The following is a 23,509-nucleotide window of genomic DNA, read 5'->3' on the forward strand; positions in this document are numbered from 1 at the left end:
AGCGATGCCGATGCGTTGATGCGTTCCAAGGACTTGATGTACGTATCGACGCTTATCGGACGTCGTCATGGCGCTGCACTCCAGCTCGGTCTGGCTGTCGATTCGGCTGGTGACAAATCACTGTTGATACGCGCATTGAATGTGGACTGGAAGAGCGGATTTTGCCTCGCCTTCATGTCGCCATTCACGGTCGATGCGAGATATACCGGAAGACAACTCGCTCCAATAGCGACGAGACAAACATGCGAGCTCTCCCCCGAGAGATGGGGAAGGCCTAGCGGGGTATCCTCGAGAAAAACCACCCCTTCGAGTTGGTCTATGGCTTCAAGTCCCGTAACCGTTTTCTTTGTTTGACATCCATCGTAAACAACAACAGCAGCCAGGCAGCTCGAACAATCCTTTGTTCCGACTGCGCGACGAACAGCTTCACCGGCTTATATTCCGACTCAATTCAGCGCCCCGCGCGCAAACCCTGCGGTAAAGAAAAGCAGAGTCTTTCGTGACAATCTCTGTCGCCTTCTCCTCACCTCACCTCCTCCTCCGCACCATCCATCACTCTTGCCCGATTGACCTGACCGGCGGAAACATTCAGAACAACATCGACAACGTCTCCTTTGAGCGCGTAATCGTAGAGACCCTCCCTCATAGCCGACGCTAGACGGAACAGCGGCACTCGCATCTTTACCAGCCAAGTTCGGTCGTAATTAGCCTACTCTTCCTCAACTTTTCGTGTCGTTTTTTTTCTTCTCCATCTGTGAAGCCCTGTGATGGTTTCCGATATGATGGTGCTCGACGATGTTCCGCCGCTGGGGATGGACGCAAGTGTCTCGTACTGGATAGAGGCCGTGCGAAAAGTCCTTCGACAGGAGGGGCACGAAACAGCTTTTGAGAATATATCCGCACACGAAACCGGCGGGTACATCGCCGAACGCCGACCACGGATCGCAGGCATCCTCTTGCGACTGCTGCCCCACGCGGAGGGAGACACGCCTCGGGTTGTCGTGGTAAAACACGGGCAGATAGTCACGCTTAGCAGGTGCGTTGGCGATTCCCTCGAGATTTACTGCCCGACGGACTAGATGGCTTACTATGTCAGGTCTGAGCGAGAGCCAGAGATCCACCCAAAGGAGTTTGTGGAGGATAGGATGGAAATCGACGAGATCGTGAGCGGTGAGAGATTTGCTACATACCTCGAGCGACTCCCCCGGCCTGCGCAGTGACTGATTGACCGATGCACCGAATCAGAACATCCGGTTACACCGCAAAAAGTCGGAAGGGTTTCTTTGCCTGCTGGCGCCACGGCTCTGAACTTGCAAGTCGCGCTGAATGGAAATGCCTATTGCCGGCCCGCAAACGCCGATGCCGATTTCCAGTATTCAGTCATCCTTCTAGACAGCCCTCTGGACAGATCTGCTCTCTTGAATCTCGAAACCTCCCTTTGGGTGTGGTTCGATGCCGAAACATGTGCGGCTGGATTGGATTCGGGCCCGGTCGACCTTGGAGGTGTACTGCAGAGCATACGTCGCCGACGGCACGAAACGTCGTACAGCAACTCCGAGGATCTCTCTTTCGCCAGTGGATCCGCGTGGGAACAAACAGGTATGGAAGAGTCGCGGTATCGCCAACTACCGTTGTTGTTGCAAGGCGGAGCCGGACCTTCCCAGAGCCCGGGACCAAAAATAAAGATCGATGGCGCACCACCCCCGGTACCGCCGGGCCACCCTCAAACGATGCCGCATTTCCATGGTCCACTGCGCTGGCGCCACAGTTTCGACATCACATGGGAAGCCAAAAACCTGCCGAATGAACATGACGCTGTCACACGGGTCGTCCGCGACCCGACCATCTTCCAGAAAATCCTCCGGGAGGCCGATTTCACACAGGCACGGGTGGATGACCGCACGAAGAAATTCGGCGAATGGAAGCTCGACGAGTATCTCAACCAACCTATAGAATTCGACGTCGAGGTGGCTTTCCACCCGACCAATCCCAGGGCCTTCGAGATCTACAAGCATCTCTACCACGCCGAAGATAAAGACGACAGCGGTCTTTCACCCAAGGCGCTGGTCTCGAGTGCTATCGGCGAACACATATACCACCAGATGTTCGAGCCGTTCCGTCGAGAACCGTACAAATGCGACATCGCTGTGATCGGCCGGCACGAGTTCATGTCGGGTCACCTCAATCTGAGGTTTCTCACCGGAGCACGTCCGGAACCTCTGCTGCATTATAAAACCGCCGATAGGGTGGATACGAGGCCCGATCTGCACATTGAGGAGCTCCGGAATAACCGCTTCTGGGCCTTTTACATGCACAACACTGGAGAGTGTGTGTATGCGATCGACCAGGAAACCACGATATATTTCGAAGACACCGACGGCGTCAAGTTAGCCGCGGTCTCCGTCTTCGACCTAAGGAAGAAACAGAAGTTGCCAGGCCCCGGACTGGGCGAATACGAGGCGAAATTGTTCGAGCACATTCCCAACGACTTGCTGAAACTCGAACCGAAACTGTGGACCCGCTTGACAAAAACCGGAATCACAAAAAGCGAGATGTACTACTACATCCGGGAGGAGGAAGAACTGTACAGAAAGTTTAGCGTCACCAGGCCGAGGAAATACTACGCTCTCAAGAACGAGGCCGATCTCAGAGTGCTCGAGTACAAGGCTCGTTCCGCTGCGGAATCGAGTCGAACACCCGACAGAGTCCACATTGTGATCTCAGAACTCCCTGCTACGTGGGAAGAAGAGATGATCACGCATGACTTCCCCCAAAGGAGAGGCGAGATTAATAATCACTGGTGGCTTATGATCTATGACAGGACAACCGCAACCCTATGGGACCACAACACACGTATGCCCAAAGAGAGGATACAAATACGGCGGCTCGAGGTGAACCTGCAGTGGCTCAGCCGTCTGCACAACCTTGGTATGCCCGCAAAGATCAAAGTCAGGCAAGCGCACTCCTACCCACAGGAAGACGATTATAGTTGTGGGATTCTCGCAATCCATACCCTGTGGATGTTCCATCTTGACCGTGATGCGGCGCTCCGTGGTCAAGAGACTTTGGGGGAGATAGACCCGAAGAGACAGTTCAAGGACGCAGCAAGTTTACGTTACACGAGCCTAGGTTTCGAAGCTAGGTCCGACAGAAAGTTCCGACAAATGCTGAACCAAATCTGCCATGTCAGTCAGGAACTCAGAAGCGGGGATTGGCACATCAAACAGCGTGGGCGCACGGAGACCATCCCACACACGGAGATTCTTCGCAATTGGTGCCCGCAGAAGTATTTCCTTGATCCCGCACAAACCAATGTCGAGGAGGAGGAGGAGGGACGTATATTGTCTTATAAACACCCGGATTTTTCCGAGTGGGTCCAATGGTTCCAAGATTGCAATGTCATGGCTTTGAACCTGATACACGGCAACCACAACAACGCGCTCGAACGCATACGATACCACTTGGATCACGCTGGAGGCGTTTTATTTTCTTTCAAAGAGCATCCCGATCTGATCCTAAAACCGGCAACACAATGCAAGGGCAAATCGTGTCCTCACTTGATCGATATTATTCCCGTGCCCGTGAACTGCCAGGTCATCTTGCAACCGTGAGTGCCTCTATGGGTACATACCCAATGCGAGCAAGCCCCCCTGTTGACATTGTACTAGTTACGAGCCACAGACGGAGGATAAGAATGCAACAGTCAAGCAAATGGCCGACCGTCGTATTACTGCATTGTGTACGCAGAACGACAAGGTCATGATTTGTCACTCGATCGATGGGTTTTTCTCGAGAACGAGCTTCAATCCTAGAGAAGACAACCAGACACTATTAGAGTTCAACGGGTACCCCTTGACCAGTGAAGAAGAAGTCGAGCATGAGTTCCGAACGCTCAAGCTTCCAGAATTTGGATACTTCCAAGTCGGCGATGACAAGTGGGGTTTTGTGACGCGGAAAGTTCCCGATCGCAGGGTCCCCAAGCGGTGCCTTGAGATCGAGCCGAAGAAGGTTTCGGGACACCTCATGTGCGACACCATCATCAGCAGATACCTCTCGTACGAGTTCCCACCCTCATACATCGGGGTTTCCCACTGGAGGGGTCATCTGGATCGCTTTCTGTACGCGACCACCGACTACCCACGATATCCCTACGATGGAACCCGAATCAAGCCTCTATCTGAGACCCGGAGAAAGCCTCTATCGACTGGGATCGAAACGCCGATGACGGTCCCCGAAGAAAACTGGACCGCAGATGATATAAATGTTAGCGGCGACGAGACTTTCGGGAACAGCAGCGGCAACGAATCTTTCGGGAACGCCAGCGACGACGAGTCTTTTGGGAACGCCAGCGTCGAGAGCGCCAGTGACAACTCATCCTGGAGTGAAACCACGCCGGACGACACGGCTAAGCCACGCTACTTCCGGGGCAACGCCACGGCGGTCATAGAACCCAAAAGTGTCTCAAGCTTCAACTGGAACCACGTGCGTGGCACCCACCCTGATGTCGCGGACAGAACAGCCATGGGATATATCCTTGAGCGATACCGCCAGCGGGCGAACCGCCGGCAGGACGCCGTGGTGCCCAAGCGGCGCAAGCTCAACGCCTTCTGGGAGCCCAGGGAGCACGACGACGCCTCGTCATCGGAGAACTCAGTCGACTACCAGCTCGAAATCTACATGCCGTCCGGAGTGCGGCCCCGGAGGCGACTCCGTCGCGATCCGGACTTTGACGGGCCCAAGAATGAGGCGCCGTTCATGTACGATCTGACGTCGTCGGACGACGACGAATCGAACTTGCTCGATCCTAGTGGCCAGACGAGAAAGAGACGCAGAGCAGATAGGGCCACGAAGTGGTCGACGAGCCGCGCTTACGAAAGAAACGTTGGTGTCCTGGACACGGTTTTGAGGGCGGGGTGGAAGCCCGAGAAACCGTTTATAGTGGACGATCCGCGGCCGGGGGATCCTGGTGGGCAACGCGGAAAAGGGCCTAAGAAGCCACAGAGGCCGCAAAAAGGTATACGGAAGACTGGTGAAAGAGCTGTGTGTATAGGGGAGAAGCCGACAAAACCGACGATCAAGACGGGACGTCGAAGAGCTGATGCATCAGATGGGGAAGATGGGGAAGATGGGGAAGATGGGGAAGATGTGGATGTGACGGAGGAAGCGGAGGCGGCGGCGAAGAAGAAAGAGGAGGAGGAGAAGAAGAAGGCTGAGGAAGCGGCAAAGAAGAAGGCTGAGGAAGCGGCAAAGAAGAAGGCTGAGGAAGCGGCGAAGAAGAAGGCTGGGGAAGCGGCGAAGAAGAAAGAGGAGAAGGAAAAGAAGGAGGCGGCAGCGGCGGCGGCGACAGTAGCGAAAACCGCGGCGGAGACGGCGGCAAACGCGTCCACGGAGGCGGAAGCAGCGGCGAAAGCGGCGGGGGCAGCCGCGACGAAAAAGAAGGATAAGACCGCGAAAGCAGCGGCGTTGGCAGCGGCGAACAAGGCGAGAGCCGAAGCGACGGCAGCGAAGAAAGCGGCAACGGCCGCTGCCAAAGCCGCGGCAGATGCGGCGAGAGCGGCGGAGGCAGGAAATGTCGAGGCGGCGGAGGCAGCGGCAGAATTTGCAGAGAATCAGGCGGAAATTGCCACGCAGGCGGCTACCAATGCACAAGAAATCGCCGAGACAGCGCAGAAGCCGGAAGTGAAGCCAAAGGGGACAAAAGAAACTCCGGAGGCGCGGAAGCAGAGACTAGCAGACGAGAAGAGTGAACAGGAGAGACAGAGGCTGGCCGCTAATGGTGAGGAAGTCGACCTCCACAACCAATCCACTTGGAAAGAGCATAAAAACAGCACATTCAAGTTTTGCCCAGTTTGTGGAAAAAACTTGCTCTCGCAGAGTTATCAGGTATGTATTCAGTTACCAATGGTTGATGGTTTGATACGTGTAGGGTGACTAATTTATTTTAGAATGCGGTAAGAAATCACGGACGAAATTCCAAGTGTGGCGTGACAGATTGGACACGTCTCCTGGACGTCAAGCCGTGATAGGTGCCGAAGGGTCCCGCGACAGTAAGGAGGCAATTTTAAGGGAAGAATGGGAATGGGGAACGGTTGGCAAGGAGCAATTGGATGCTGAGTTATGACTGGATGGTTATGTTTTTTTAATCATGTCCGAATGTGTTGTGCGATATCAGTGTATGTTCTTAAAGCTGTGGTAATAGAGCTGGGCCCGGTCTGCTTGTGGGGAATCCCAAAAATGGTGATGAGCTTCTCACGAACCCTTGAATAGGAAGTACTCCCGTATGTGCGTGGAAAAGGTTTCACACATCACCTCCCTCAAAAGAGAACATCTCGAATCAAGGAGAAGGAAGCACCAAAAAACTTAGTGAATGGATTGTTTTCTCGGCTTCATATAAGGGAGTCAGAGGTCTGTTGCCGGAAGACACGAGCTTCTATACGAGCGACAGGCCATTTACTTTAATAACTACTAAAGTAAATACTCTGATATCCACCATAGCCTATGTATTAAATTCACGAAACCACCACATTCGCCGTAGCCAACAAATCTCTGGAACTTGCGCCTACAGAAATCTCATATGCCCCCTTCAACGCGAGCCACCCCTTCGCAGTCTCGTCCCAATAACTCAGGTCCCTCCTCGTCACCTTGAACGATACCTGTTTCGTTTCTCTCGGTTGCAGAGCAACTTTTTCGAATCCCCGAAGCTGCCGCACAGGTGTACCGGCCGGCGCAGCAGACGGCAGTGATAGATACAGCTGCACAACTTCTTTCCCCGCGACATCCCCGCTATTCGTGACCTGCGTCGTGACCGTGAAGACGGTATCCACGAACCCGGTCGCGGCCAAAGATTTGGGCGTGCTGATACCCAGTGTCCCGCCATATGTGAAGTTGGTGTACGACAGGCCGAACCCGAACTCGAACCGGGGTGCAATCCTCTTAGCGTCGAACCATTTGTAGTCGATCAGGAGGGCTTCGTCAAACTTCTGCTCGGGAAAGAACCCAGTCCATTCGTACTGCACTCGGCAGCAGTAATCCGCTTCCTGCTTCGCGATCGTATACGGTAGTTTTCCGCTGGGGTTCGTGGCGCCCCACAGGACGTCGACGAGGGAGTTACCGCTCTCCTGCCCCGGTAGGTTTGCGAGAACGACCGCGGTGACGTTGGGATGCTCGATCCATGGTTCCATGATTATCGCGCCGACGCTGTGGATCACCACGATTGTGTTGGCACACTCGCCGGCAACGGTCCGCACGAGCGTGTCACCGTCGCGCCACGCTGTGATGTTGTTGCGGTCGCCCTGGTTGCCTTGAACGTTGTTCGTGCCCTCACCGCTGCGCGAGTTAATGAAGGCCAGACACACGTCCTGGTCCCGGGCCTTCTGGCGGATACCCGCATAATCGTAGTCATCCAAGACACTGTCGACACTTCCGGAGAGCGCGGACACGTGTTCGGTGATGGCCGAGAGGGGCTAATAAACGTTAGCTAGTGTTCCCGATCACTCCGTCTGGAGTAACCGATTGCGGTGATGATGATTGGCACGAACATCAACAACATGATCAATGAGGCCGCTACCGCTGCCCCAACCCACAACCAGAGTGCCCTCCTCACAAATAGTGAACGTGCCGCAGTCCTTTGTGATCGGTCCAGCATCATTTCCGAATATTCCCACCCGCTTGATTCCTGCACCTAGTGGCAGAGCGCCCTTGGTGTTCTTGAGCAACACCGTGCCCTCGGCCGCGATTCGGCGCGAGATGGCCGCATGCAGAGGCGGATTCGCCGGGACGTGGAAGTTGATCTGACCGATATACGCCCTATCTACCCAAGCGCCAAACTCGGAGTCGGGATTCCACGACGAGAAGCTGATGTTTCCGAGGCGTCCCTCGTCCTGGCGCATCTTGAACCACGCCGCTAAGGTGCGCACTGCCATCTCGTCCAGCCTCGTCCCGTTGAAGCCGGTCGATGCGCGCTTCGTCGCCGCTGCTATTCCGGTCAACCCGAGATCCCCGGGCATCACCATGTCCACGCCCGCCGTAGCGGCTAGGTCCGGCGCCGCGGACGCGAACCAGTCCGTCATGACGAAGCCGCGGAAGCCGAGGCCGCCCGTCGACGAGTTGCCTTTCAGATGCTGCGCGATCATGGTCGCCGACTCGCAGGCGTACTCGCTGTTGACACGTTGGTAGGAGCACATTACACTCCTGCGTATCTTCATCAGCACCCTATGACATGTACCAACATCGAGCCATCGGACATAATCACCCAGCACCAGCCTGCACCGCATCGAAGAACGGCCACTCATACAGCTCCCTTAGCGCACGCTGCGACACCTGACTATCCAAGCTCTTAAATATCGGGCCGTAGGCGATACTATCGATGACCAAGCGATACTTCTCCTGTTCGTTCGCGATCCAATGTTTCGCGCAAGCGACGACGCCCTCATCCTGCAATCCCCGGACGCTCTCGGCATTCGCAACGCCATTCAGCCATGGATCCGCTCCGAACGACTCCCAGCCGCGGCCCGCGGCAGGGGCCCGACCGATCGCTCCGCCGACAGGGGCTAGCGCTACGTTCACGCCCTTGAGCCGGTTCTCGACGCCCATGGCCCGCGAGCGCAGGTATAGCAGCTCGCGGTCCCAGGTCGCGCCCGTGGTAATCCCCGCGGGGAACAGGGTGACCAGGTCCACGCCACGGAGACCGGCGGGCCCGTCTTGGAGGCACAGGTAGCGGAAACTTGAACCCCGTCAGCGATCAAACACCAACCAATCAAAAATAAACAATAAAACAATTAAAACCCCGGGAAGGGCGGGGAGAGACAAAACGGGGACTCACTTTAGCCGCGGAATGTTCGCAACGTTCCCACTGCACGGCCCGAGCGCGATTCCCGTCCCGGTGGTGAGCGAGATCTTTTCGGTAAGCGACAGCTGCGCTACGAACGGCGCGGCAAGCACATAGGCTTCGTCCCAAGTTCGAGGTGTGATGGCGGTCGAGAACTGGGAGAGAAGATCTGCATGCTGGCCGGCTACGAACGGCGTCGCCAACAGCACAACCATCGCATATCCTGGGAAGCGCATGTTGCCGGTGATAAAAAGATCGGACGGTACGAAAGCGCACGATTAAGTAACTGACTCTTCGCTCTCGCCAGGACTCCTGGGCTTTATACATCTTTCGACGATCGCGGGCACCGGAGACGGAGATGAAGACGAAGGTGATTTCCTGCCGCCGCCCCTTTCCCCCTTTACTGTGGCCCGGTGATCTATCCTATTGTAGCGGCCGTGTACTCTATGTAGGTACCAGGTAGCCACCGGGTACTAGGTACCACCTGATAGGTAGCATCCGCAGCCACCCTCAACTCTTTACTTTTATAAGCAAGCTGAACTCAGGCTCTATACGGCAACACAGTTGAGCAGCCACATTTAGCCATGATCAATCAATCAATCAATGCCACAGTGCCCCACCAAATCGCGAGAGGCAGGAGAACAGGAGTTGCAATGCATCGGCAATCGCATTGGGTCGTCGACCCGTGGCGCTCCATGGCAGCTGCCCCCTGTGGCCATGAAAGTCCTGTACTACGCAGGCGTGACTGGCAATCGAGCCCGAACTCGGTCCAGAATCTAGGTAATTGGAGCGTCTGTTTGCGCGCGTGCGCCCCGCACAGAGGACGCTATGTACCAGTACGGATGAAGGGTCCGCCGCCAGGTGGGTTTTCCGATTCCAGCGAGTGCCTGTGTCTGCCTCGGCCCTCGGTCGTGCACGGTGGGCATATGGTACCTAGTAGAGACGGAAGTTGGCGAGATTCTATGGTGGAGAGAGTGGAGAGTGATGGCGTGTGATGGGGTATGAAGGACGGCGAGGTGGCTTGATATTTGAGCAATGCCGGATGTTCCTTCTACCTAGGTGGGTATAAGTTATTCCGTAAGGATCGAGGGAAAGTGGGTATGTGGGCATCTAGTGGCCGACACCCACAGTATGGCTTCCGAAGGGTCGGGAGTGGGCACCCAAGGATTGGTACCTATCCGGCCGTGGATATCTCACCCACACGCCGCTAATGGCTACGAGGGTGTTTTGATTATGTAGGAAGTATTTACTCTTACTGTAAACTGTGGGGGTAGGCGGATGACCTCGATATATTGCGTACTCGTACCAGACTTGTACTTGTACCAGAGTTGTATTCGTACCAGACTCCGTACTCTACCTATGTCCATGATGGATTGCATACCAAAGGGTTTTTATCCAACTTTGTGTCGTGTAAGTACATTAAGGACCTGTATAGATCTGATGCTGAGCCCGACATAATTGCTATTTCCGTATTGAATCCACCATTCATTCTTTCCTCCTATGTATGATTCATACCTTTCGTTTTCAACATGAAGATTGTTCCGTCAGGTCGCCACCGAGGATCAAGTGTTGTCGTACATACTCAAGGGCTACCTATGGTATCTATGGTACCTATGCATACTTGCTCGATGATGGCGGCACCTTCCGTCCAGACATTTTGCCACTGGGCTGTGCTGTGCTGTTCTGTGTTGTGCTGTCGAATGCAAGAATCCCCCACGCTCAGCGCTGTCTGTGTCGGTGGTCTTCCCGCTATATGTGACCAATCCAAAACTCCACAACTCCACAACTCGATAACTCCCAAAAATCAGGTGCGCCAAGTGCCAAGCACAATTGCTTTTTCTTCGCATCGACTAGAGTGTGAACTGTGCGATGTCTAGACTCCATAGTAGGAGTATCCATAGTACTCGTATTCTGTCTGGACTCCAGAGTACCTATATGTACTCCGACGAGACGAGTGCGAAACGGCCCCCCTCAGCCCTGGAGGATCGACTGGGGGCTAACCAAAGCATGGGTAACTACCCAAGACTCTACTCTACTCCACTCCAGCGTAGAGTGGGTACTTTGGAGTAACTTCCGGTACAGTAACAGCGAACCATAAAACGACGTACATACCAAGCTGAGCGTTTGGCCGCTCACCGTGCATCGGCATCGACAGCCAATCACCAATCCGCCTCAACCGAGTTTTTGAAGATTCGCAGGCTCGGAGAACCGCCCGAGCATGACTTTGATCGTGAGTGGCTGCGAGCCATCACGGTGTCACTACCGACTCTATGCGTATTGGCAACGGCAGTTGCTGGTTGGCCGGCACGTGCTCCGTAGGGCTGAAGCTGCAATCGACCTGGGCCCACACCGCTCCGCACTGCGCCGGCTGTGGAGAGATATAGATGGATCGAGTATGCAAGGAGTAAGCGACCTGACTTGGGTGCCTACCTGGTGTGCTATCGGCACGGGGAGGAGGAGGAGGCCTAGTCGTGTGGCCAGTGCCCACGACGTCTACATACAGCGGGGTAGATACCTAGAGTCGGTACCAACCTCTCTACAACATCGACAGCGGGGTACCGAGAGTACGGTACTTATCTCTACATCAACTTCCTCGCCCCTTCCATACGGTATCTCCCGCTGTGGCTTGCGCCCCCAGTCATGCAGTGCCCCGCTCTGAATAAGAACCATTGCTGATTCAGAACTGTTCCCTTCAGCTCAGGCGCAAACTAGTGCCACATCATGAATCCCATTGGCCGCTTCGAGGCAGCCTCTGATCAGTGCTCGAGAGAGTCACAGCGCCCCCCCTCAAAACCCCCCTCGATCGCTTTCAGTTGGTCCCGGCCCTTAACCGTACCTTGCGTCCTCCGCGATTCAACTGAATATCAGCCAAAAGCCCCCTCTCGAACCTTCGGCTGACCTCGACTCTACATTGTACAATACTAGATACCACCCGGTACCATGGAGCGACACGGTCCACATTCTCGCTCGGACAACTCGAACTACATCCCCTTGGAGAACATGGATTCGCCGCCTCAGACCGGACGACGGTTCTCACAGTCCGAGCATTCTCCATCGCGATCGCTGTCGTCATCGCCAACCTTTCCGCTCGGACCGAGTATGGAAGAAATGCTACCACCGGAACCCGATCGGAGCGCATCACCGGATCTGACGAAAGAAGCGCTGGAGTACCGCGGCCGACCGCGCGGGCCATCATCGCGGCACTCGGACGCCCCGTCATCCATGTCCCGGACGCACATGCATCGCTACACGTGGTGGTTCGAGTTCGTGTGTTTGATGTCGTCGGCTACTGCTATCGCCATCACCACGGGATTACTGATTCACTTTGATGGCAGAGAGATCCCGGCCTGGGCAACGGCTGGTTCCGGTCTTTCCCTCAATTCAATCTTGTCCGTCTTCTCGACCATGTCGAGGGCTAGCCTTCTGGTTCCTATCGATCAGTCCATCGGCCAGTTGTATTGGCTCGCAGTATCGAAGCAGGGCAGGCAGCTGTCGGAAGTCGAATTGTATAACGAGGCTGCCAGAGGACCATATGGCGCGATGAGGTTACTCTGGATGAAGAGGGGAACGTGAGTGGCAACCCGTGGAAGCCCCCTTCCCCCCGGCCGTATTTACTACTGATCGATGGATTCTGACTCTTCCCTAGAGGCCTTGTATCGATGGGATGTGTCTTGACTATTATGGTCGTAATACTAGGTTTTGCGCGTAGGACTTGCCTTTCAGTCCCTCAACCGCTCCCACCGCCGCCCCCGCGATGTGAGCTTGACGCTGACCTGACGCTGACCTGACCTGACGCGTCGCAGAACAACAACTGATCTCGTACCCAACCCGAACCTTTACCACCAGAGATCCCCGCAACCTCACCTTGGTTGGTCGTTCTTTAGAAACATACGACACCTTCCAGGAAATCACCACCATGCAGGGCGTCTCGGTACCATCGGTCGAGTTTGCCGTGACTTCCTCCGTCTTTTCTTCCCTAGTTCACTATGTAGTTCACGACCCGCTTTACCGCTGCGACTCCGGCAACTGCGAATATCCCGCCTTTGCGACGCTGGGCATATGCTCCCACTGCGACTATGCCCAAAACGAGATCGTCTCCGCCTGCGATGGCGATCGGGACCACTGCTGGGCCACCTATCGCGACCTGGTCGGACACGCATGGAAACACACGGACGAGAACGCGTACTCGACCATCATCAACCAGACCACCAACACCGATTCCGCACCCATCGTGGAGACCTTCACCCTCAACGTCAGCATAGCCACATGGCCGCCGACATACAACGCCTGGGCCTGCGAGATCTACTGGTGCATTCGATCCGTCAACGCTACTGTCATTGATTCCACCTACCGGGAGCGTGAACTGGGAGAATACAACAGATCCACGGTCCAGCCCGACGGCAGTGCCCTGTTCCAGTACACCGATCTCGAAAACCAGGCCAAGAACTTCACCGTCACACGGAACGCCCAGCTAGCCTTCAAGAACCTCGGCTTGACGCTGCGGGGGTGGTCCCAAAAGTCGCGGAGGGGCCAATGGGTGCACTCGTCGCCGCTGTTTGGCGGAATAGCCGCCTTCGCCACAGCGGACATGACCGTGGGCGGCGAACACATGCACCGTCACAAAAAGAATCCGATCGCTGTCATGGCCGACGGCATGTCCAATGCGATCCGCACATCCCTTTCGGCTAGGGGCAAGAAGGTCGAGCGTCGCACTATAATCGTCGTGCGTTGGTGGTGGATGGTGTATCCTGCGGCGATTTGGATTTTCAGCGCCGTCTTCGCGTGGGGCGTCGTTTGTACTACGAAGTTGCACGATGAGTTTGTCGGTGCTTGGGGGTGCTCGAGCATCGCGTTGCTGCTGTGGGGCGTCGATGACGATGTCAAGGAGCGTGTGGGTGATTGGAGCGCTGAGGGGATGGCCAAGAAGGCGGATAATATTATTGTCAAGCTGATGAGGGATGGGGATGGATGGAAGTTGAAGGAGGTGAAAGGGAGTGAAGGCTTCGGTCCATGAGTGATCCGGGGGAGGGGGCAGGGAGGATGGATGGCGATAGCGACGATGAGATGTGGGATCGGATACGGGGTGCGGGAGTTCAACTCGGCGTATGCACATTACAATATCAGTTTGCAATTTTGGTTATGATCACATGTTGAAGAAATTCCGGGTGAGTTGAGCGGTTGATCATGAGCCTCCCTTCGTCGCCGCGCCGGTCGGAATTGAGAATGGTACTAACTACGGCCACACCGCCATCCGACGGCCGGACAAAACAGACTCAATTTCGAAGGCTTGAGGACCCCTAATATCGCCGGCTGAAGACAAAGACCTCGTACACCCCACAGTCATCTGCTTGAATTCGCTTCAATGACCTCCGAACGCGGTATTGCGTACGGAAGCGACCCCATATTCCCGCTTAATCCTGCTGCTGCCAGGGCAGCTGTTATACAACAGGAAGAGGGCTGAGCTCACTTTCATCCTCCTACAGGCAATCAAAAAAACTTCCTACAACTAAATTGAGTCGCAATTTAGCCAGAGTCGAGCTTCGTCAGTTGTGCGGGGAACGCCTGTATTCCCCAGGGACTGATTAATATCCGAAAGATTTTCGTCACCATCGGTATGTACATATCGTCTTCAGGCTGATTTGTCCCCCATCCTTTATACCCCACAATTTTAAACGGCAAGGTACACGCTGCATACAGGTACCATCGCCGCCTAAATGCAGTTAGGCGAACTGATGTTCTTTGCATCATACAAACAACGTGTCGGACATTTTCTGGGCAGATACTTCTGTACTCACCCAGCATCACGGGCACCTCGGGGGTTTGACACACGCGACGGGGCTAAATCACCCGACACCGGGCGGCCGATATTGCTCGATACCGGGACCCGGCGCGGACGAAAACATCTGGGGTAAAAGACAAGCATATAAAGCCTCCGCCATGGGACCGTGGGTCTAAGTCAGTACGACAAGATTCTTGACGCCAACATCTGCAGCTATGTTGATCACTCCCGCTCGTATTCTTTGGCTCTTTGCCTTCCTCGTTTCCGCCGTGTCTTGCGCTTCCTTCACGAACCCGCTCAAGGCAAAGAACGGTAGTGACCCGCATATCGTTTACACGTAAGTGTCACCGCTTCGACCTTGAGGAGTGACCATTAGGCTGATTTTGAGAAGCGGCGGCTACTACTACCTCGTCACCACCACCTGGACCAACATCCAGGTGACGCGTGCCACCACCCTCGGTGGCCTCAAGACCGCAACCCCCACGACGATCTGGACCGACTCTACCGCCAGCCGAAGCGGTAACTTCTGGGCTCCCGGTTAGTCCTTCGCTCCCGCACATCCCACGTACAATCACTGACATCTCCCAGAGCTCCATTGGATTAATGACCGCTGGTACCTCTACTACTCGGCAGGCACCACAGCCTGCTGTGACAACCAGCGCTCGCACGTCCTGCAGGGGACAACCGACATCCTGGGCTCGTGGTCATACCTCGGCCGCCTCTCTGCAGAATGGGGCATCGATTCGACCATCCTCCGGATGTCTGACGCGAACTACTTCGTGTGGTCCCGTTTCTCGCCCAACGGTCTGCAGTCGCTTTACATCGCCAAGATGACCTCACCCTCGGTGATCGGCACCCCATACCTCCTCAGCGAGCCCACCTTGTCGTGGGAGACCGTCGGCGGCGCGGTAAACGAGGGGCCGGCGGCCATGTACCACGGCGGAAAGACCTACATCGCCTACTCGGCCAGTTACTGCTGGACCGAGAGCTACCAGCTCGGCCTCCTGACCTGGAACGGCGGCGACCCGCTCCTGCAGAGCTCCTGGGCCAAGACCGGCCCCGTCTTTAGCAGCTCCAACGGGAATCTCGGCACTGGCCATAACGGGTTCGTCATCCCCTCCCCTCCTCTCTCCCCCCCCTCCCCCCCCCCTTCGGCAGAGGTCTGACAGCGATGGCGATAACTAGCTTCTTCGTCTCCCCCGACGGCACCGAGATCTGGAACGTCTACCATGCCACCACCGTCTCGGGCGGCTCGTGCGATGGCAATCGCTACACGATGGCGCAGAAGGTTAACTGGAACTCGGATGGTACCCCGAACTTTGGCAGTGCGCCGAGTCTGTCGACTGTGTTGCAGGGGCCGAGTGGTGAGCCGTAGATGGGGTACCTACCTAGCTAGCTATTTGCATGTTGATGAGAGGATGAGAAATGAAGGATGCATTGCTGTCTATGATTTCAGACTATCTTGTGTTACTAGTGATGTATGTTGTGAATATACGATGGGAGAGAGTATACTGAGATAATAGATGATGTTAATTGCTTAGAGAATAGAAAGGAGCTCGGTACAAGACGGGGGTATGGTGATAGCTATGGTGATGTCAAACCCGAAATGAGACAGTCTAGGCCAGAATAAACAACAATGTGCGGGAGTGCTGGTTCGAGTGATGTCCGTCGTAGAGTGCAACATCAGGGAATGCCTACGTACGACAGAAATAACACAGCCAGCCAGTCTGCTCGATACACCATCACCTACATGTCCGACGTTTGTGAATTTGTTGCTCCCCAGGGAGTCCCTGGCAGTGACCCCACACTAAGTTGGCTCTGCAACGAGAGATATCCAAAGCATTCGCATGAATTCCGCAGAGCAACTTGTGTAAGCCAGGAGAAACCTCCCTACCATGACGTATCTACCGTCGTACATTCCCACTTCCCTCATCCCGAAGCGTTTCGAAACACTCGACAATGTAGCAGTGCTAGTAGCTAGAGTCCGCCGCCGGTGTAGTAGCATCCGCCGGTGGCCCGTCTGCAACCTTTCTGCGACTCGAGTCTCGGCCCCATAACCTCTATATCAACCCTGTTGCTTATTGTCTCTGCTATTTGTTGGAAAGACTCGAGATAAGGATCGCTAGAACGATGGAAATAGAGTGACGTGGGATGTTCGTGTCGAGGAGCTACGGGTACAAGGGAGAGGGAGAGAGAGAGAATACCAAACTTGGATCCGCTACTGCACCGAATGTTCCAAGCACCCACGACCGGCCCTCCGAACAGCTAGTGGACTACTCACAGGAACACACGCGTTCCCACAAACCTCTGTATCAGGTTTGTTGCTCCTCATTGTCTCTGGTACTGGCACCGAGGATGTATGACGTTTAGTAGGCAAGAGGCGGCGACGGCCACTGTCATGGTAGCAACCGTGACTGCTACCTGCACAGCTGCAACAAGACTAACTGAGCCAGTGAGCTGTGTGGTTGTGTGGACGCACTGCCGCCTCCCAATGGGGCATACTACCTATGCAGTGCAAAGTGTACACATGGCCTGGACATGTAGGGGAGAGTCGACGTCTAGAGGCGGGCATCGGTCTCGCGTAAGCGTGTTGGCCCTTGGAAGCTAGCCCGCTCTCCGGCCTTTTTCATTCAAGGTGCTGTCCCTCTGTTCTGTCCGGTCGAAGCAACTCTCACAATACTACATTTCAATCCTCTACATCATTGCAATCCTCTACGTCCTCACCGTCCGCTCCTCACCGTCCGCTCCTCGAAATACGCTGCGCGCAATTTGCTACTCACAATACGCCGCATAATTCGATCCTTCCATCCTCCCGCCTCCCCGTCCATCCACTCTCCCGCCGCCCCTTCCATCCGCTCGTCCGCCTCTCAAAACCATCCACTCTCCGCCATTCATTCTACACCCCCTCCTCTCCACCACCATTCAACGCTCTCTCCGCCCCGCCGCCACTCATTCCGCCAGTCTATAAACCCACCACCCTCACCACCAGCCACGATGTCTCTGTCCCTCGAAGACAGCAGCAACACCTTCCCCCTCGCCCCGGCCGCCGCCTTCCCCAGAATGGCCACGACCTTCCACACGCTCACCAAGCACGAGTCGATCGACCACCCACCCCAAACCCTTGTCGACAGCGCCCGCAACCTCTTCTTCGTCACCGCCCTCGAAAAATGGAACGAGCAAGTCAACCCTACCAAGGTGTTCGTGCCGAGTCGTCTCCGCCATTGCGAGGTTCCGCCGTCTGACGAGAAGGCTGCCGCTACTATTGCTGCCGATGAACGGAAGGAGAGGCTTGAAAATGAGGAGAGGGAAAAGAGGTTTGAGTTGCAGATGATGAGAACTCAGGCGATGTACGAAAGGTTGAGGAGGAGGCAGTTGAGGCGGGAGGAGTTGGAGAACAAGGAGGAGGAGAAGAAGGAAGAGGAGGATGACAACGAGGAGGACGAAATTCTGGTGGCGTAGGTTCAGGGAGATTGCGATCGTGAAGGTGGACTTAATAGGGCTGGAGAGGGCTTACTCTGTGGATATATATCTTAATGTGGTCTTCGGTACTATTGTTCTTGCGTTGATGATGATGTTGTACACATATTCTTGCGGTATCTTTCGCCTAGGCACAAGCGTCTGACGTTTTCGGGGATTGTTAATACTAAATACCTAATTCATCCCATCGTGCGGTATTATCTGCCAACTCCCGGTTGCAATCTGCATTCGGCTGTGCTAGTTCTGTCTATTTGTGGTAGCGTGCATAGAATCGGCAAAGTCAACGACCATTGTCGTGTGAGTCGCTAGATAGTAGTCATGTTTCGGTTTCTCGAGGAGCCATAACTTTTAAGCAGAGCCAGGAAGAAGAAGGCGGGAGTGGTCTATAAGTATGCCCTTGATGTCCCATTAATGCAAACAGATGCAACCGCGTTCATGGATATCACTCGGTTAGATAGATTCATGAATATCACTCGGCAAGATGGATTACGATGGGTGTATGATTCCACCGGTGACAGCCTTTCTATTCGCACACACACCTCACTCTTCCTCGGTCTTCTTTCCGAGTGGACGTTCATGATTTGAATACAAAACCAGAATCCATAGATTATGCAAGTGATGTAAGTACAATCAAAATTCCGTCCAGCAATACGTATGGTGCCTGAGTCATCTCGGAAGGTTAGACGTAGACTCTACAACATCCTGTAACTCCAAACCCGATAAGGAATTGAGACAGAAGGATTTCCACCTCACCTGTCGCTGACTCCCATGACTTATTCATCCAAGTCTATTCAAGTCCTCGACAGCAGATCACTATTCGTGATTAAACAGATCAGCCTCACGAACGCCAGAATCATTGATTAGCCAGGTGCAGAGGGCCACAAGTGACAGCCTCCATACTTGGCGGAACGGGAAAACGGCCAAACAAAACTCCGAGCACTTCACCAAATGTCGGCTCCTCCATCGTCGTCGTCGTCATCATCGTCGTGGTGGGAGGGGAGGAGGGGGACAACATACGGCAGCCAGAAGCCCACAGTTACCGCGTTGAACAGCGCCACCACCCACATCTGGTCCCCGGTGTAACGCGAGAACGCCTACACATCACACATCAGCTGCGATCATCACGCATCGCTCGGCGCCAGCGGGTAGAAATTGGAGCACATACATTCTGGAACCGGATCAAGCAGCGATCCACCCTCACGTCTGCGGCTATTTTCTGCATCGTGCGCTGCGCCTGTACCGCATCCCACCGACACTCCGTCACCTCGACCACGGCGCTGACAGGGGTTTCCAGCGTCATCATCGTGCGCTTCCGCCACAGCGGGCTGTTCACCAGCTTCGACGGGTTCACCTGACACTGCCACTTCGTGAGCGCGTTGCCGTAGTACTGCTGCTCTTTCACCCCGCGGTACCAGACTGGTCCCCGCGTGGCGGCCAGGTGGTGTTTCTGTAGCGTGAAGAAGGTGCTCGGTGGTGGATGGCCGGGCCGCTCGGGTGCGCGGTAGGGCGGCGTCAGTGGGTTGCGGTAGTTTCTCCGAGACATGATTGTGGGCTGGCTGGGGAATTCTGCTAGTGAAGTCTAAAGATGCCGAGAGGATGGGCTGATGGACGGATGAGGAATGTGTGGGAAATGGTAGATATAGTAGTCCACAGGTGTCCTTCCATTCTATGGCAAGAACGGGGCGCTTTTAGAGTGCCTCCCGTCGAAAGGCCTTCGTGTTGAAAGGCATGTTTGTCTGCACTCGGACTTTCAAACAGAATCACCATGAAGCACTGCAAGCGGTGTGGACTGGTGTGATTGGCGGGTGGTAGACCAATCATACTCTAGTTCTCCAAATTAGAATAGAAAGTGGCAGAGCCAGGAAATATCTCGATTCGTCAGAACAAGCGCGAGCGAGTGGACCTGCTGGGTCTCCATTCATAGAGAAAACTAGCCTGATGCAAACCGAATCGCCGGTAATCCTAAGAAAATGCTCGGAGGTGTCGCTTCGACGCTCACTCGTTAGCAAACACTGGGGCCCTGTAGAAGAAGTCCCGCTGTTACCTCGATTTCAGCCCATCCTCCGTCTCACGAACTCATGCCCCTTAGCAAAGATGAAAAATACTGACCCATTACCTTCACATCCACCGCCCACCCTCATCTCAAGTCGAGATAATCACCCACCCATCCCGTAGGCTCGGCATGGAAGGCTTCGCTCTCGGGCATTAAAAAGAGTGCAAATCACTCAAATTACTGTGAAGTGGCCCCTTGAAGGCTTGCTACGGTAGATGGAATGAAAGGTCAATCGTACAAGTGGGTGTACCTTACCTAATTGAAGTAAAATCGCGTCAGATTTAAAGGAAGGATGTGAGGCATTTCTGTTGGGTTGTGCCAACGGCAGGCGGGTCCAGTGGTTTCGTGTGAGCAGTTGGGGTCAGGGGTAGATTGTTTGAAGGCCGAGTGATTCAACCGTGCTTTGAAGTCTCCATTATAAAGCAGCTCTCCTCCCAAGTCCCCTTTATTTACGTCGGACATGCTCTGCATATCCCTTAGTATTACATATTCACTATCTACACCCCCGTCTAAACCGGCACAGTTCCCCCCATGCTCCTCCAAAAGTCGCATTTCTTCTTCAGATCCGCCAACGATTGTGTTCCAAACTGCTCCAAGTTGATAACCATGCCCAGTCCTTTGCCGTTCCGTATCGGCGGCCAGGTCACTCCACTGATCGCGTTCGGATTCCCTTTCGTAATAAACCCCGCGAACCCACCCGTGTAGCCCTTGTACGTAATCGGACTGGTCGTTTGTAGTGAGTTGACCGTGTTCCACTGTGGAGGTTAGTAGGTACTTCAGCCAGTTAACTCGTGAAAGAACTTACGTAGCCGACATCACTAGCATGCCGCGCCGGCGAGATCTGATATTCGCCGATCCAGCCGCTCTTTGCCCCGGCGGCCAGCCAAAACGCCGGACAAGACAGGACCACGTCGCGGTATATGAACCCCGCGCGGTCCCTAGCACTCACGTTCGCCGACGGAGGATAGGCATCCTCGACCTTCTGCAGCGCCGTCTCGTCAAAGTTGGGAAGAAACCCCTTCACCCATTCGCGCGTCTTATTCTCCGTCGAGACGTACCCGGGGATGAAAGTCGTGCCTTCGTACGTGTTGTAGACGGCCAGCACAGCCTCGCCGTTTATCGCGCCGCGCCGCGTCGCCTCCGACAGCGACAGCGGAAGGAGATCGTCATCGATCACGGGCGCCCACGTGTACGATGACGTGGTGTTCGTGTGCATCGCGTTGATCACCACGTTCGCGTCGAGGATGGTCTGCACCGGTACAGTCTTGAGGCATTCCAGCGGGTCGACGGTGGCGTTGCCGGCGCAGCCCGTCAGCTCGGCGAGCGTGTCGAACAGGTCCTCGGCTTCCGTGGAGTCGTAGCGGTAGTGCCGTGGCCAGAACGGCGAGGAAAGGATAGCCCGCCGGAATAGCTGCGGCTTCGTCTTGCCGCCGTTGGCGATCAGCTGGGAGACGACGCTGCCGCCGCCCGCACTCTGTCCTAGATAGGGGTGTCAGCACGTGTGGAATGCCTGGGGAATGGAAGTAACTATACCCCATATCGTCACGTCGTTCGGATCGCCGCCGAATTTACTTATGTACGACCGAACCCACTCCAACGCCCGTCTCTGATCGAGAAGTCTTCTCCATCATTAGCATCACTCACACAGCTCACATCTAGGCGGGAAACACATACCCAACATTCAAATCCGCGCCGTCCTTGACCCGTTTACCAGGGAGGAACCCAAATGCATTGACGCGATAATTGACATAGACGGCGACGAACCCATCGGCGGTGAGATTAAGCACCGGATAAACCTGGGGCCAGGGCGCCCTCAAATTCGCATCTCCCTGAATAAACCCGCCACCATAGAACGACACCATAACCGGCCTCTTCCTCTGTCCCTCCTTCCACGGCCGGCCATACACGCCGAGGTACAAACAGTCCTCGCTGCCGTTGCTCGCGCGCTGCGGACACATGTCGAAGCTGCGGGTTGCGTCGTAGACGCCCGCGGCGCGGACGTCCTGCGGTGGCTGCGGCGCGCGGAACCGCGATGGCGCCCGTGCGAACGGGATCCGGCTGTATACCGTCAGGTTCGTGTCAGTGGAGGTCGTGCCTTGTAGTGTGATGTAGGGCAGCTTTAGGATGACCGCCTCTGCCGCCGCCGCGGCGGCGAGAGTCAATTGCAGCACCACCAGTGGTAGGAGGCCGGAGAGATGCATGTTTGCGGCGCCCGTGTTTGTAGGTATGTGTATGTGTGTGTGTGGCGGGAATGCATGCAGCAGCGGTTGGTTCCCGCTCTATATAGGTATGTAAATGGGATTCAATCCGGGGGAGTAGATTGTCGCTGTGATTCCTACGTACACGACTATAAACTTGCCCCCATAGTTCGTAGTTCGTATTGCGTCTTGACGTCGGGGTATTGGGGTCCGATGGGTAACTACCTAGGCTAAGCTGCCTACATACCTAGTGCTCTTCCCCGGATGTACTTGTACGTAGGAGTCGTAGGGAACCGTACATATCATAGCGATATTCAGGGGCCCGAAAGTGACCGGATATTAGCCGAACTCCATGCATGCTCGGGAGTGGGGAAGGCGAGCTGGGAAGGCGAGCTAGAATTCGGCAACGGCTACTTAGGTAAGCAGTTTCATCTTCACCGTGAATCACTTGTCGTGTCCCGATTGAACGAACAATTTCCCGATGGCTCTGCCATCCCGTATTCGAAGATGGCTATAGTGCATCCTAGTAAATCACGAAAATCGGACAAAGCGTACCGTTGCAGGAATGGAAAGGGAAGCATGCCGAATTCCCGTTGATAACGCACGCTGCAGTAGGGTGTTCTGAGAATCATCATCTGCCATAGTTGAAAGCCTCTGACAAAGATCCAGTGCCAGTATCGGTACTGCAATTTTACTGCAATCGTATTCGGGATTCTGTTGCCGAACTGGTAGAGTCTAGTAGCAGTACTGGTATTTATGGACAACGTTGTCCTTCGACTGCTATTGTAGCTGAAAACGTGTTGTCTATTGAGTGCGGCTGGGTCAACTCCACCAAAGTGCGGCTAAAGCGCTACAGAATTTAAAGGATTACGTGCTACGGCAGGAACGGTTGCACGACCGTCTTACTACGGAGTGACTGAGATCGAAAACGTCATTTCACAGCGTGGCGAAACATGAATACGCATTTCTTTTACCAATGTATCCAATCCAAAGACCACCGCCATAGTACGGGATTCTCAGCTATCATTCGCATTAACGTCAATGTGGTAACAGTATCGTAGCGCTATCGTAGTGATAAAAACAGGTATTCCATTAGGTGAGCGAATCCAATCAGGAGATATCACTCGGCATAAACGGCTGCACGTCGTATCCTTCGGGATATCGAGATACCAGCG

General features: G+C 54.8%; 6 protein-coding genes across 6 annotated transcripts; 3 read left to right on the forward strand and 3 right to left on the reverse strand.

Annotated features, from left to right (window-relative positions):
- Window positions 1-767: 767 nt before the first annotated feature.
- BZA05DRAFT_457082 (uncharacterized protein) lies at window positions 768-5,935 on the forward strand (the record flags this gene model as incomplete). The annotated part of the gene is made up of 5 exons (XM_051487567.1): window positions 768-1,036; window positions 1,097-1,170; window positions 1,246-3,607; window positions 3,669-5,847; window positions 5,927-5,935. The coding sequence occupies 5 exons, from the start codon at window positions 768-770 to the stop codon at window positions 5,933-5,935; spliced, it is 4,893 nt and encodes a 1,630-aa protein (XP_051343894.1).
- Window positions 5,936-6,509: 574 nt separating this feature from the next.
- On the reverse strand, window positions 6,510-9,042 carry BZA05DRAFT_331031 (putative beta-glucosidase L; the record flags this gene model as incomplete). Its single annotated transcript, XM_051480569.1, has 4 exons — window positions 6,510-7,463; window positions 7,539-8,190; window positions 8,252-8,722; window positions 8,822-9,042. The coding sequence occupies 4 exons, from the start codon at window positions 9,040-9,042 to the stop codon at window positions 6,510-6,512; spliced, it is 2,298 nt and encodes a 765-aa protein (XP_051343895.1).
- A 3,022-nt stretch (window positions 9,043-12,064) lies between these two features.
- BZA05DRAFT_331567 (uncharacterized protein) lies at window positions 12,065-13,841 on the forward strand (the record flags this gene model as incomplete). The annotated part of the gene is made up of 3 exons (XM_051480597.1): window positions 12,065-12,396; window positions 12,474-12,532; window positions 12,631-13,841. The coding sequence occupies 3 exons, from the start codon at window positions 12,065-12,067 to the stop codon at window positions 13,839-13,841; spliced, it is 1,602 nt and encodes a 533-aa protein (XP_051343896.1).
- Window positions 13,842-14,419: 578 nt separating this feature from the next.
- BZA05DRAFT_386130 (glycosyl hydrolase) lies at window positions 14,420-16,151 on the forward strand. The gene is made up of 4 exons (XM_051482464.1): window positions 14,420-14,943; window positions 14,998-15,143; window positions 15,195-15,711; window positions 15,792-16,151. The coding sequence occupies exons 1-4, from the start codon at window positions 14,822-14,824 to the stop codon at window positions 15,979-15,981; spliced, it is 975 nt and encodes a 324-aa protein (XP_051343897.1). The 5' UTR covers window positions 14,420-14,821; the 3' UTR covers window positions 15,982-16,151.
- Window positions 16,152-19,024: 2,873 nt separating this feature from the next.
- Window positions 19,025-19,626, reverse strand: BZA05DRAFT_457089 (uncharacterized protein; the record flags this gene model as incomplete). The annotated part of the gene is made up of 2 exons (XM_051487568.1): window positions 19,025-19,177; window positions 19,249-19,626. 2 exons carry the CDS (start codon window positions 19,624-19,626, stop codon window positions 19,025-19,027), a joined length of 531 nt encoding a protein of 176 aa, XP_051343898.1.
- Window positions 19,627-20,574: 948 nt separating this feature from the next.
- On the reverse strand, window positions 20,575-22,403 carry BZA05DRAFT_367974 (putative carboxylesterase). Its single transcript, XM_051481577.1, has 4 exons — window positions 21,811-22,403; window positions 21,670-21,755; window positions 20,942-21,615; window positions 20,575-20,891 (listed from the first exon to the last, which is right to left on the reverse strand). The coding sequence occupies exons 1-4, from the start codon at window positions 22,335-22,337 to the stop codon at window positions 20,646-20,648; spliced, it is 1,533 nt and encodes a 510-aa protein (XP_051343899.1). The 5' UTR covers window positions 22,338-22,403; the 3' UTR covers window positions 20,575-20,645.
- Window positions 22,404-23,509: the final 1,106 nt, after the last annotated feature.

The sequence above is a fragment of the Tricharina praecox genome (assembly GCF_024521635.1).
Source record: "Tricharina praecox strain CBS 144465 chromosome Unknown BZA05scaffold_2, whole genome shotgun sequence".
In the NCBI taxonomy this organism is placed as follows: Eukaryota; Fungi; Ascomycota; class Pezizomycetes; order Pezizales; family Pyronemataceae; genus Tricharina; species Tricharina praecox.